Here is a 13,917-nt window from a genome sequence, read left to right as displayed (position 1 = left end):
TGGATGGATGGATGGATGGATGGAAGGATGGATGGATGGATGGATGGATGGATGGATGGATGGATGGATGGATGGATGGATGGATGGATGGATGGATATGAAGCAAAACAGAAAAATAATTACAAATGTCCACTACAGAGGACAATTTTTCAACTTTAAATACTACGATAAAATACAATCAAAATAATTCATAGAATGTTTTAATATGCTGCTAAGAGATTTATTTAGAATATGTCAACAAAATTTTAAACTAAAATTTGCACAATAAAAAGTTTTATGCACTTAGTTTTTCTCTTCCCATAAAATTTGCTTGTACTGATGTATGCAATTTTTCTGAATGAAGAAAAGGAAGGTACAAAAGTCCCACCTCTTCACATTTGGTATCATTGAAAAGCCCTAAATGTCCTCTCTAGATACCTAAAGGAATTCATTCAGTAGTATACAGTGGGTGGGAGATATTCAAGTTTAGAAATATCCTCTGCAGAGGACAAATTTGAACTACTGGTAGTCAGGAGGATCGGTGTGGGACATGTTTTGTCCCACACAGACAAAACATGAAAATAAATTTAAAATAATTTGGGTTAATTTATAAGTTGATATATTTTTGTTTTGGTATATAAGGCACATGTCTACATCAAATAAAAACGCTTCACACACTCATTTACTCTTGTTGGGCTTTTATTTAGAAAGTACATTAAAGCGGAAACTGCTCAAATTTGTGTATTTTTCTACAAAATTCAACTAAAAGAAAAATTGGAGTTAAAATTATAGGAAACAAATGGGAGAAAGAAGATTTGTGAAATAAAGTGTTTTCTCTTTAGCTCCCCCTGGTGGCGGTGACGTTTAATCGCAAGCTTAGCCGTTAGAGAGGAAGTTGGTCAGGTCGGTTGCTACAGGCTGGCTAACTTGGAAAAAAGTAAACAAGTCTGTTGGCTGAGATGAAAATAAACACTGTAACCTTTCAACTATGAAGGAAGACAAAGAAAACACTCGACCGAAAGAGAAAAGAGTGGAAATAAAATGTGAAGATGGAGAGAAGACGGAGAAGTGTAAGGAGAAGAAGGAGGCCATGACAAAGGTAGAAGTTGCTAACAGAGCTATTGTTGCTACAAGCAGTCGGTTTAGCGCTTCAATAGTTTAAAAAAATAGCACTGTGATGTTTATCATGTGTTTTTATATCTGGATAAAATGTGAACATTTTAAATAGGATAATAAGTTCTACTCTACAGCAGTTTATGTTTAATTATGAAGTTCATGATCAGTTGCATTCAAACTAAAATGTTCTAGATTGTGATCAGAAGATTACCTCCGAGTTTGACTAAAGAGGAGCTGGAGGAGCAGCTGCAACCTCTTCCAGAAGTGGACTACATGGAGTTTTTCTCCAACGACACCAGGTACTTCCTCCTGGAAAAGCCTCCTCTGGTCATAAAAATGTATAATAACTTGTTTATTTTACTAAACATCTTTTTTTTTTCTTCAGCCTTTTCCCACATCTCTTCGCAAGGGCTTACATCAGTTTCAAAAACCAGGAGGACATCGTTCTCTTCAGGGATCGATTTGATGGATATGTGTTCATAGATAACAGAGGTAACGCTGGGAAAAATTAGTTGAGAAAGTTTATGAAAGAGTGGAGGCTATGCCTCATTTTTGTCTGTGTTTTTTAATAGGACAGGAGTATCCTGCCATTGTGGAGTTTGCACCTTTCCAGAAAACCGCCAAGAAAAGAAATAAGAAGAAGGACTCAAAATGTGGAACAATTGCGGAAGGTGAAATTTTTACACTTTTCTAATCTGATCTGTTAATGATTATGCAAATTTAATTTACCCAGGCTTAGGAGCACCACAATTTATTATGATCAGATTCTTTCCTCTATAAAGTAACCCTGGGGTTCACATATACAAATTAAAATGTTACAGAAAAAACAAACAAAAAGCAAATAATATTTCAATGATTCCAGTTGCAGTAAAGTTTGAATAATTTTGACAATTTCTGTTTTTTTTAATTAGATTAATGTTCAGCAGATACAACCCTTTAGCCATAATCATCTATATATCATAACTACAGTCTTAAAAGCTTTTTGTAATTAAGATAGAAAGTTAAAAACCAATTACACTTTCCAGACTATGTAATGTTATATTTAGTGTTTTTGTTGGAACACAATTTTAAATATATTTATAAAAATGTAAGATTAAATCTGTGATGGAGTATTAGGGCCAATGTGGATAAATGAAAAGGGAAAAAAGTGGTTCAGAGTAAAATTATGCCAAAAAACTCTAAATTTTTTTAGATTAATTTCACATATCTACAAGGAAAAACTTGTAGACGTGTGATTTCTACATCTCTGGTTTTGAAAAGTTGTAGATTTGCTTGAAAGAAATTACGGTCTTTCTGATACTGGATAAGAGCTTGGATGTAATGCTTATGTTTTGGAAAATAGTCACCCTCTACCTTTGCCACCTCAATTTTATGAGATATTTGACATTTTCTTTTGTAATTTCTGAGACTTTTCTAATAAATTCAAGAGTTCTTTTCTTAGAAATGTCTGACTTTGAATATCCTGGTTTCAATATTGTAAATTTATCCCTTTAATCATGGAAAATTGTAGAAAAATAAACATTCTGTAAATTCATCATCTGAGATTATCCCAATTTGTGTGTGAAAATAGTCTAAAAATTTTTTTACTTCTGTTTTTACTTCTCAAAAGAATCAGCAAAAATTTGTTTTCTGTCAAATCAGTTGTTATTTTGAAGAGTCAGATTTTAAGAGTCCCACAGCATGACAAATCCTCCACCTTACTTTACACCAGGCATGTAACGGTCTTTCACATAAACATCCTTCGTTTCTCACCAGACCAACACGGAGGCTACCTTTAAAAACACAGTTAAAATCTCAGTAAATTTTACGTTTGTGATGGTCGGACAGAAAGCAGATTTTCCTGGCAGAACTCCCAAAGAGTTTGCACAGAAATAGCAAATAATGGTCATTATAGAAACCTGATGATGCCACTCATTTTTTACACTTAGCTTTCAAGAGTTATTTTCTTTTCTTACCTCCTGTTTTTTTTTTTTTTTTACTGTGGTTTTGCTTATTTTTATTATTTAAATATCCTTTTAGATCCTGATTATAAAAGGTTTCTTGAATATTACAATGGAGATGAAGAGAAGCTGACGTCCACACCCGAGACTCTGCTGGAGGAGATCGAGGCAAGATCGAAGGAACTTGAAGGTTTGTTTACATTCGCTGCTTCACTGTAAATATGGCAGCAGCACATTAAAAAATACAATCATTTAAGAGGATTTTTCTCTGTCTAGCCAAAAGAACAACTCCTCTTCTGGACTTCCTGAAGAATAAACAGGTAAACTTAACACAATGCTCTGAAAATATGTTTCAGATCATCAAGTACATTTTAATAACAAACAAAAATGAGCTAAATGTAGTTTACAAATGATTAATGTATTTATTAAGCAGAAAAAAGCTAATATTTAATGAATATGAAGCGTAAATCCAGACTGTCCTGATTATTTATATAACATGTTGTTGCTTCAAAAAGTTAAATTAAAAAGCAGCAGCCGACAAGGAAGAGAGTAATTATTTTAAACAAATTTAATTCTAATAGACTTTAATCCATCTGAACAAATCCACTGTTTATTAGATCTGCTGTCATGGAACTTCATAATTCATAATGTTTTACAAAATAATGTAATTGATGTTTGGAGCAAATTTAAGTTTACTGGGTGTGAAGATTTTTTATACATTTTGTGAATCCAAATATGATTCGTGACATGTTTGTAAATTTACAAAACAGGCTAAAAAAGAGAAAGAAAATCTTTGACTGCTGTTGGAGTTAAATTATGAAAAGTGGAGTTTAAAAAAATTATAAGAAAGAAAATATTTAATGGTTGCCAGTAAATAACTTCAAATTGTGTTGTATCTGTTTTGCTTTTGGATTTTTGTTTTTCTTTTATGTGTCTGTTTAGGGCTTTTAAAAAAATAAGAGATATGTTTCAGGTTTTATATATATTGTAATGATTTATGAAGGTGTAATAATTTAATTTAATAATAATTTAATTTAATTTGACATGTGGGAAAAACCTTGGTCTTCTGCCTGGATCTTTTCTGTCAAGTTGTTTAAATTGTTGCTCTGTTTCGAAGTATAACCAAAACTAACATTCAGAAAACATTTCTGCTACCTTAAATAAATAAATGAATAAATAAATAAAGGTACTTAATGGGGAAAACTGAAACTAACTGAAACTATATTATATGTTTTTACATCTAATTAAAACATCCAGAGATTAAGGATAAAACATTCTTCATTTTTGTGTTTATGAATCGATACTCTGCAAAACAGCAACGATAATTGAAAAAAAGTAATTTTCTGTTGCGCATTCATTACCCAATCGATGCAACATAACCAGAATACAATACTTTGACCTTTATGAATTCTGCACTAAAGATGAACCAACTGCAACTAATAGATACTAAACTGAAACTAAACGATATTTAACTGACATCAACTAATAAAAACTAGCAAACACACTCCAAAAACTAATCAATTAGACAAAAAGTCACAACGAAATAAAACTAAACTCTAATGAAAACCCAAAGCTCTCATCGCCCTGGTATGGATAACACATGATTAGATGACTGACTGAATAAATAAAAGTGAAAGTTTTTGTCAGAGAAATTTATCTTTTACAGAGATTTCATTGGATCAACTCAAAAAAATCAACCGATGAGCCGTTATGGTCGATAAGAAATAAATAAAAAATGGTCCATGTGTGCTAGAAGAAGTTATTTTGTTTAGGTTTGTTAACACCTGTCTTAATGTCTTGCTGTTCAGAGACTGAGGGAGGAGAAGAAGGAGGAGAGAAGGAGGAGAGAGCTTGAGCGGAAGCGTCTGCGTGACGAAGAGCGCCGCAAATGGAGGGAGGAGGAGCGGAGGAAGAGAAAAGAGGTGGAGAAGATGAAGAGACTGGAGAAACCTTTGGAGAACAAAGACAAGGACCAGACTAAAGAAGAACCAAAAATTAAGGTTTGTGTTGCAGAGCGTCAGAGCCGTTTCTAAATCTGCGTCATTTCCAGGGCGTTTTATACTTTCTTTACTTTCAGCTCCTGAAGAAGCCAGACAAAAGCGATGACGGCGATTCTGAGAAACCCAAAGAGAAGTTCAAGAAACCAGAGAAGCCGCACAGAGAGGACAGAGCGTCAGGCGGCGCCGACCACAGGAGGAGGCCGAACTTTGAAAGCAAGGAGGAGCGAGAAAGAAAGTCAGTGTCTTCACTCGTTTCTCTGAATTCGCTGAGTTCAAACTGGTGATGTGCGGATCGATACTGAAATATTGAAGATTCTGATGCCTGTAAGCTTTAAGATCGATTCCCAAATCCAAGTATCAATACTTTCAATACTTCAGTCATTTGAGATGCTGTATCTGAACAAGATATGTCAGAAAGTAACTAAATTACTGAGATGTTGCCTAAATGAAACGGGGCTGAAAGGAACTACTTTTTCTTAATGCCCAGTGGCAGATCGTAAAAGAAGTGGAGATTTTGTAGTAGTTCCTAAAAAATATTTCACTAGGATTGTTACTTTACTAATTTTATTTTTATTTTTAGTTTGTAACACCGTTTTCAAACATTTTGTATGATTTTCTGCTGTTGTTAAAATAACCCAGCTTTAGTAAATGAAGCTGTTACCTCAATGTACTTATGATCTTAAAATCAAAGCGTTGGAGTACATTGAGTTCTTTTTATGAAGCCAAGCTTTGAATTGCAACCCTTGTTTTTGCACAAAGCATCGGATCGGTATTTCTAATCGCAGCTTCAATTTTACTCGGTATTGGATTGGAAGGGAAATCTGTGTTATCGAACGTCGCTAATTCAAACTGCAGCAACTAAAACAGGAAGTGGTTGTTTCTTTTTTTTTTTTTTACTTGGCAGAGGGAACGAAGACGGGCGGAAGGAGTTCAGGGAGCGCGACTTGGACCGTGAGAAGGAAAGGGAGCGACGGCTGAGGGAGAAGGAGCGCATCCGACGGCAGGACGAGGAGCGGCGGAGACGGCGGGAGCAGCAGGACGGAGAGAACACGTCCAGAAAACGAGAGGAGGAGATCAGAAAGGAGAAGGCGATGGAGAAGAGGAGGAGCGAGAACTCTGCAGATGCCGAGAAGACGGAGAAACCGGCCAGAGAGAACAAGAAGGAGGAGAGCAGTAAAAGAGACAGAGTCCGTAATAAGGTAGGAGCGGCCGGGTTTCAGAGCGCCTTGTTTCTTCTTCAGGGTTGCCAGATCTGAAGGTTTCCAGCCAAAATGCAACGTAAAATAGGATCTGTTATGATAACTAACTTTACTAGGTGATAAATTGTCCCAGAAGTTGTTATGATAAACGATAATATTGTTGCTTTGAGACAATTTTCAGGTAATATAATGCAAGAACAAATGATCAGAGATCAATATACTTTAAATACTAATGAACATTTAACAGTGGAACTGGAAGACATTTTAAATATCCAAAATAAATAAACAAAACGACAAATAAAATGGATTAGGAAGTCTTTGTAAACAAATATTTTTCATCAGAATGGAAATTATTGCATTAATTTTAATTTATCATGCGATTTAATTCATTAATTGATTATTACAACACAATGACCAACATTTTGAAACTATTTCCCTCCGAAACCCGACAAATGTTGTGAAAAGCTGCTCAGACTTTAACAACCCGGCAGCAGTTTGTGATGAAGCATTTCTGTTTCTCTGTGTCAGGACCGGCCCGCCATTCAGCTGTACCAGCCGGGGGCCCGGAGCCGCAACCGCACCACCGGAGGCGGCGCCGACTCCGGCTCCGCCGACAGGAAGCCCGACGCCGACAACAAGAAGGCGGCCGACAGAGGGGAGGACTGAGCGGGTTTCTGGTTCTGGGGCTTTTAAAGTTTGGTGAAAAGGCCTGCGAGGCTCAGCGTGGCGCCGCACCGCTAACACGGCGGGGGAGGCTGCAGCGGCTCCAGTCCCAGTGGAGGCGGGGATTTGAGCCTCTCAGAGCCTCATTGAGACCCTGTTTGTTTGTTTTTTTTTCCTTCTGAGAGGCAACGGTTTGTAAGGGTGCAGCTGCAGGGCGCAGAGGGTAATGCCGAAGCTTCCCTGGGACCATGAGATCTCACAGTGGCCTTACGTCGTTAATGTTGTTCCTGAGGGAAAACGTTTCACCGAAAACATCTGTTAGCTCGTTCATTTAGATCAGAATGTGCAAAATTAATCTCTTCTGTCAGCGCTAGGCTTTAGATCTTAACTTTCACACCTTGTACCCCACTCTACGCAGAGACAGAAAATCCACTGATGTGCAGAAACTACAGTGGTTCCCAGATGTCCACACACCCAGAGAGAAATTACAGGTTGTTATGACGAATATTATTATATTTTTAACGTGACATATTTCCTGTATAGTGCAACAGCAGTCATACTAATCTAGTCTATGCAAGATTAAAAAGCTCCAACAACTATTAAAGCTGCAACAATAACTTTTATAAATAATATTTTTTTATGTATTTGTTGAAACTGTCACCATGTCGTGGTAATTTGGTGTGCTACAGATAATCTATGAAATTTGAGCTCCTTTGCCTTCTCCCAGTGCTAACTAGAAACAACCAATCAGAGCCAGGGGGCGGGTCTTAGTGCTGTCAATCAGTCATGAACGCTAAGGCTAATTAGCATGGCCACCAGTAACGGCGGATAAATGGTGTCCCTGTAACTTTTGAGTCATTTCTCCGGCATGATCACATTTAGCAGCGTGTACCTGAGGTTGACTGACAGCGCCGGGACCCTCCTCCTGGCTCTGATTGGTTGATTTTTGTCAAAACTGTTGCATTTTTTAAGATGACTGTAGTAGTTCAGAGAGGAGGTGAAGGAAATTGATCTTTTCACAGATTATCAGTCTCATAACAAACTGTCACAACATGAAGACAGTTTTAACAAATATATATATATAAAAAATATTTTTTATAAAAGTTACACACTGCAGCTTTAAACTCGGTACTTTGTTGAAACATCTGATTTATTTTCAGCCTTCCTTTTATGTTTTTTTGTAGAGTTTATCCTCCTTCCACATCTTGACTTGGCTTATTTGCGTACTCTGCCTCCAGATCTCCACAATGCTCTTCAGATGACCATAAAGATGTCAGATTTAATTTTGGCCTTTAATTAGGCCGTTCCAAAGCTTACATTTTCACACCCTGAAGTGTTTTTTGTTCATCTGTACGGATGCCTTGACTGTAATGTTGGTAAATAAAATCCCTTTCCAGCTGCTGAGCTGATATCTGAAGGTTTTGTGCCAGAATTTATTGCAGTTTGGGTCTGTTTATAATTTAATCTGCTTTAGCAAAACTGTAATCCCACATCCTGATGCTGCCACTACCATGTTTCACCGTAGGCATGGTGTTTTTGGTGATGTACTGAGTTGTTTTGTGCCAAATAGACACTTTTAAATTGTGGCATTTTTCCTGGAGGTTTTTGGAGGCTGAAGATTTTGCATATTAGTCAGATTTACTGTAATTGTTGTCAGATGAAGATTCTTTTCAACATAGTTTTAGTTCATCCTCAGGTTTTTCTTTTGAATTGTACAAGATATATGTTGCATTAAGGATGGAAAAAGTTCGGAAAAGGTTTATTCTGGCCTGCGTTATAACACGGGTGTGTGAACTTTTTGGACGTACTGTGGTTTGTGGTTTGTGCTAAATAATATAACCTACTACTTTTTGCTCTGGGATTTTTATTCAACTGATAAAGGAGGAGAAAGCCTCCTTTATCCTCCATAAAGGCTCCATACTGCCATGTGACATCTATGCTTGCATGAAGACTTCTTAGTCGGAGGGATCAACATGTGGCCTTCCCCCACTTTTCTAACTCAGAATCAACTTAAACATTAATTTTTGTGAACTGAGTTAAACATCGGAGCAAATATTTGCTGGCAATACTAACAAAAATTACACAATCTCTGCCTAGAAATAAAAATACTTGCTGAAGTCTGTCTCTGTTTTTACTTTGCACCGTTTTCTATCTCAACTTATGATTTTCTAAGCATGAATATTAAGAAAAATATATTAGGAAATAATTTAAGGACAAAACTGTTTAATGTCTTGATTACTCAACAACATATACATTTTTAATATCAAGTGATTAAGAATATCTGTACTCTTTAAATAAACTACTACTAAAACTGAATCAAAATATTTTTGATAAACATTCAAGAAATAAATTTGATCAAGAAACCTATCTTATGTGGAGATGCAAAAAAAAGTAAAAACATGTTTAATGGACTAATCTGTCATGTTATAATTTGTTTTGAAAATAAAATGGTACACATGGAGGATAGGTGACTTGTCCAGGGTCTACCCAAAACAAAATAGCCTAACATACAATTTTTGTTTTCCATTTCTCTTAATGAAAGAAAATTATGTTCTTGTTTTTAGGCTTTAAAGTAAAGAAAATCAAGAAACTTTTACATAAAAAAGAAAAAAAAACATCACTGAAATATATTTCTAAGACTATTAGTGTAAAAAATGCAATAGTCAACATTTATGAATTGCCTTTTCATTTTAAAATAGATTTTTGTCATTTGTAGCGAAAGTTATGAATTGCCATAAAAACTGCCTGCATTTCCTCCAGTGGCCGCTTGGTGTCGCTGCTTCGGGGAGGCCCACAGCTTAAAATTGCTTACGTCACGTCCTTCTTTCTCTTCGACCACCGCCATAGTGGGGAAAGGATTGTGGAGAAAATGGTAAATATAAAATCATTAAACATCCATCTTTACAAAGCTTTTAATCCATAACTGTTACATGAAATGGATAATATATATTGTATTGGTAAAGAAAGCGGCCGTATTTTGATGAAAAATACGCAGATAACATGGTTAAATTAACCGAGATACGTTGCTAGGTATGCTAGATCCGAACTTTGGATTTTGTGAAGCGAATTCATCATAAGGACGTGAAGTACAAACTTTAGATACAAACATGTTACTGACTGGGTTCTGTTACATTTTCCAGTCGTCCCACAAGACTTTCAGGATCAAGCGCTTTCTGGCCAAGAAGCAGAAACAGAACCGGCCGATTCCTCAGTGGATCAGAATGAAAACTGGCAACAAGATCAGGTGAGTTCTCATGTTTCTGTTGCTGCAGCTTTATAAACATGAAACTTTACTCTAAAGAGCTAAAGGGATTGTTTAATCTACAGCATTGTTTAATGCGACTAGATCTAGTATTTGAAGGAGAAATACTCTGCTTAAAGCAGCCTAAATTGAATTTTTAATGGTGTACCAACCTGAAAATAATCTACACAAACCGCTTTAATAGATGCTAAATATTCTTGTGCCTGTGTAAAAGTTGCTCACTACAGCAATGTGGACATAAATGTTTAACGTCATCACAGGAACCCATGAAATGAGAACTTTTCAATGTATAACTGTATCAGTGTTGGATTAAGTAGCATATTCTTTACATAAATTTATTCAGTTTATGTTATTAGAATATGGCTCACAAAACACATAATCTAGAGATATTTTACAAAAGTAAACAATCCAAATGCAGTGGACTCCTGCATATTTCTGGTTACAGTTTCTGTGGAACATGACTAAATTATTTGACAAATTTGCGTATTTCTAGTACTTTTGATAGAACTTATGAGAAATATTAAAAAAGAAATTTAAGCTGAATTTATCTACATGCGTTGCTGTGTGACATGTTATTGGCTAGCATTTAAAAGGCAGGAGCCAATCCAGGAGCTGCAGTTATTTTTCTTGGCTGATTTTCTGTTCCTGTAAGAGCAGAGATAAGGAAGATGTCAGCTTAAACTGCAGCGCCAAGATAATTTTGACTGTGAAAATGAATTTATATTAAAGTTCGTTTGGTAGTTACTTTGACTTCATTCAAATTTACATGTTGATTATGTTGATATAGTATCATAACTTAAAATACTGACTTGTTTGTGTACAATATCTCAAACACATTTGGCAGGATATTAATAACATTTCTATTTACCAGAGGCAAAGCGAAAGTACAAATACAATTCATTTGCGAAGAGTTTGGGATGCATAACTTAGTTTTTTAAATCTTTTTTTCATATTCATGCAAAGTTAGGTTTTGGTTGCAGATTTGTACAAACATTGAATGGCAATGACATTTTTATTTTTTCTAAAAGTTACTCAAACTGCATAAAGAGTTGATCAAATTAACTTTGCTTACACACCTAAGTTCAGCAGTCTATGTGAAGAACTGACCTATTGTTTTCAGTCAAACAACTCGCTCCAGCGGCATCTGGTCAGTTAGCAGCTCTCAAAAGTGAAACGCCCAATAAAACTTTCTGGAGTCCAGTTATCACTCGGCTCACCTCCTGGTGATTAATGTGTGCGGGGTTTCCAGATCTGACAGCTTCCATCCCAAAAAACCAATGTAAAACCCGACTGAACTCTAAAAGAAAAAACAGCCCAAATCTCAACCTCTGACATCATTCATGTTGTGAGTATCAGATCCAATTGGGACTCGACTCTGAACACAATGAGACTTGTGTTTTCATGACTCTGTGACCTTTTAAATAGTAATTTCTTTTACAAAAACACCACATAGTTACTCTTGCTTAACCAATGACCATTATGATCATTGATGATGTCACATTCAACAGATTCTGGTTAATAAGAAAAGTTCAATAATGCAGTATTTTATTAAACGTTTTGTGCTTTTCTGCCACATACGATGTTTAAAAAATATATTCTGAACACTTTAAAACCTATTAAAAGCAGCATAAAATTTAACAATACTCCCAAAAGCTTTCCCCCCCTTCAGCTTAATGTTCAAAATCAGCCCAATTGTGTAGAAACTCTCCCAAACTGGCAACACTGAATGCATGTTGTCCTTATTTGATTTGTGTTTACCTCAAATTATAATAGTGGTTTTTTTGTTTTTTTTAAAGTCAATGTTGCTCATTTGCTGACCATTAGTCTTAATTTTGGTCTCCATTTCTGTTTTCCTGATTTATTTATATTAAAGTTTCAGTGATAACTGACAGACTAATGGATAGAAGGAAAACATGGAGTCTATAACTTAAAGCAGGTCTGCAAATGCAGCGCTCATCATCAGTAGAGTGCTGTCATTAACCCTGCTGAGAGCATCTTCCTCCTGCTGCGCTCCTCCTCCTCTTCCTCACCACTCTGGTGATGAGGAAACTGCAGCTGCAGGACAAATTATTTATGTTTTAATAATGTTCTCATAACATAGTAATGATGTTATGGGGAGTTGAAGCAGCACTAAGAACGTATAAATATTCAACTGAACTTTTCCTCCGTCTTGTTTTCAGGTACAACTCCAAGAGGAGACACTGGAGGAGGACGAAGCTCGGCCTGTAAACATGGAGGCCGTTTGTCCCGACCTCCAGATGTCTGGAGGGAGCTGCGTCATCTGGAGCAGAGTTCGTTTTGTACAGATACTCTGGCTTTCTTCGTGTTTGACAATAAAAAGTCAGATTTGAAATGCAGATGTTTGGGGGTTTTTTGTCTTAACTATATCAGAAGTTAGTTTGCAGGGAAAATGATTGTAAGTGACAGGAGCAAGTGATTTAATAGTTGCATTTAAAGGTGGGCGATGTGGACTAAAAACTGGTATTTTGTGGCCAAATTGTGATGATAAAGATTATAATTTTAAAAATATTTTGTAGGTAACTGGCTGCATGATGCAGCTTTAGTGTCGGTGTTTTTAAATACATTCCCATTTGAATCAATCTTTCATTACATATTTGGTTGGAATATAACTTAAAGAAAGTGAAACTGTTTTTACCCAACATGGCAGCGACTTGAACTAAATGTTAGTCATTTATAGCACAGATATCTTAGTATTCTTGAAATAAGAGAACCTAATTTAGCAAGAGATTAGATCTTAGTTTCAGTCTAATTTCTTATTGATAAAGTTCAAGTTCCATTGGCAGCTTATTTCATTTACAAACAGTGAAATAATCTACAAGTACTTTTATTTTCATTTTTTAAAACAAGCTCCTGTTTGTCAGCTGTTAAGTCTCATTTCAAGTGTACCAAGATATTTGCACCAGAAACTCGACCAAAAATACTTGGTAAGATTTTGTTTTTGCAGTGATTTCTAGACCCATAAAAAAACAAAACAAGAAAAAAGTTGCTATTTCTTTAAAGTTTGCATTTATTTAAAATTTGACACAACAGCAGTTATTCAATTGGCTTAAATTAGCAGCAGATAAAAAGTGTTAGTGCTCAGTGTGGAGGAACAACAGAAACCCAGTAGATCCATTTGGACGTTTACAATCGTTTCCGTTTGTTTTGATAAAAACCTGCTGATTTTAAATGGCATGACCAAGAAATGTCATTGAGCAAGTCTGTCACTTTTTTTAAAGTGTTTGAGAAAGCAGCAGGGAAATTGTTCCAACATGCAAGTTTGTAGAGAGTTCTTCACATTTTAAGGACAATTAGAAGCAAAGACACAGCACCTTTAACTTACTGTAAAAGCAGATCCGTAATGTGAATTTTGGTTGACTGTACACATCATGCATGATTTGGTAATTGGATTTTCTAATCAGACAGTAATTAGAAACATGCATTTGATTTTTGTTCATAAACACAATGGATTGGTAGAAATGTAAAACTTGATTTGTTTTTTCTATAAGCTAAAGGAAAAACAAAAACTTCACCAAAAGGTAATTACATGTTTGAAGAGATGTAATTACCAAAACATGCATTTTAAAGGGGCAATATTATGTATTTTCCAGGCACATGGTGCCATTATTCTTTGATTATGGCCTTATCTTCAATTATAAAAATCATGTATAAATCAAATGACAAGTTATTTGACTTGTAATAACGTCTTGAAATTGGGCCTCTCTCTAAAAAAAAAACTGTCGTCAGAAAGTCCTCAC

General features: G+C 35.7%; 2 protein-coding genes across 2 annotated transcripts; both read left to right on the top strand.

Annotated features, from left to right (window-relative positions):
- Positions 1 to 832: 832 nt before the first annotated feature.
- On the top strand, positions 833 to 7,573 carry LOC106940254 (regulator of nonsense transcripts 3B-like). Its single transcript, XM_015022943.1, has 10 exons — positions 833 to 1,078; positions 1,288 to 1,394; positions 1,481 to 1,587; positions 1,668 to 1,766; positions 3,115 to 3,225; positions 3,312 to 3,355; positions 4,844 to 5,035; positions 5,113 to 5,270; positions 5,940 to 6,234; positions 6,763 to 7,573. The coding sequence occupies exons 1-10, from the start codon at positions 968 to 970 to the stop codon at positions 6,898 to 6,900; spliced, it is 1,362 nt and encodes a 453-aa protein (XP_014878429.1). The 5' UTR covers positions 833 to 967; the 3' UTR covers positions 6,901 to 7,573.
- Positions 7,574 to 9,658: 2,085 nt separating this feature from the next.
- On the top strand, positions 9,659 to 12,516 carry LOC106940246 (60S ribosomal protein L39). The gene is made up of 3 exons (XM_015022930.1): positions 9,659 to 9,769; positions 10,038 to 10,141; positions 12,340 to 12,516. The coding sequence occupies exons 1-3, from the start codon at positions 9,767 to 9,769 to the stop codon at positions 12,386 to 12,388; spliced, it is 156 nt and encodes a 51-aa protein (XP_014878416.1). The 5' UTR covers positions 9,659 to 9,766; the 3' UTR covers positions 12,389 to 12,516.
- The last annotated feature ends 1,401 nt before the right edge of the window (positions 12,517 to 13,917 follow it).

The sequence above is a fragment of the Poecilia latipinna genome, unplaced genomic scaffold, assembly GCF_001443285.1.
Source record: "Poecilia latipinna isolate Pla-1442-1.1 unplaced genomic scaffold, P_latipinna-1.0 Scaffold3144, whole genome shotgun sequence".
Taxonomy (NCBI): Eukaryota; Metazoa; Chordata; class Actinopteri; order Cyprinodontiformes; family Poeciliidae; genus Poecilia; species Poecilia latipinna.
Note: the sequence above shows the minus strand (reverse complement) of the source record. Positions and strands in the feature narration are given on the sequence as shown.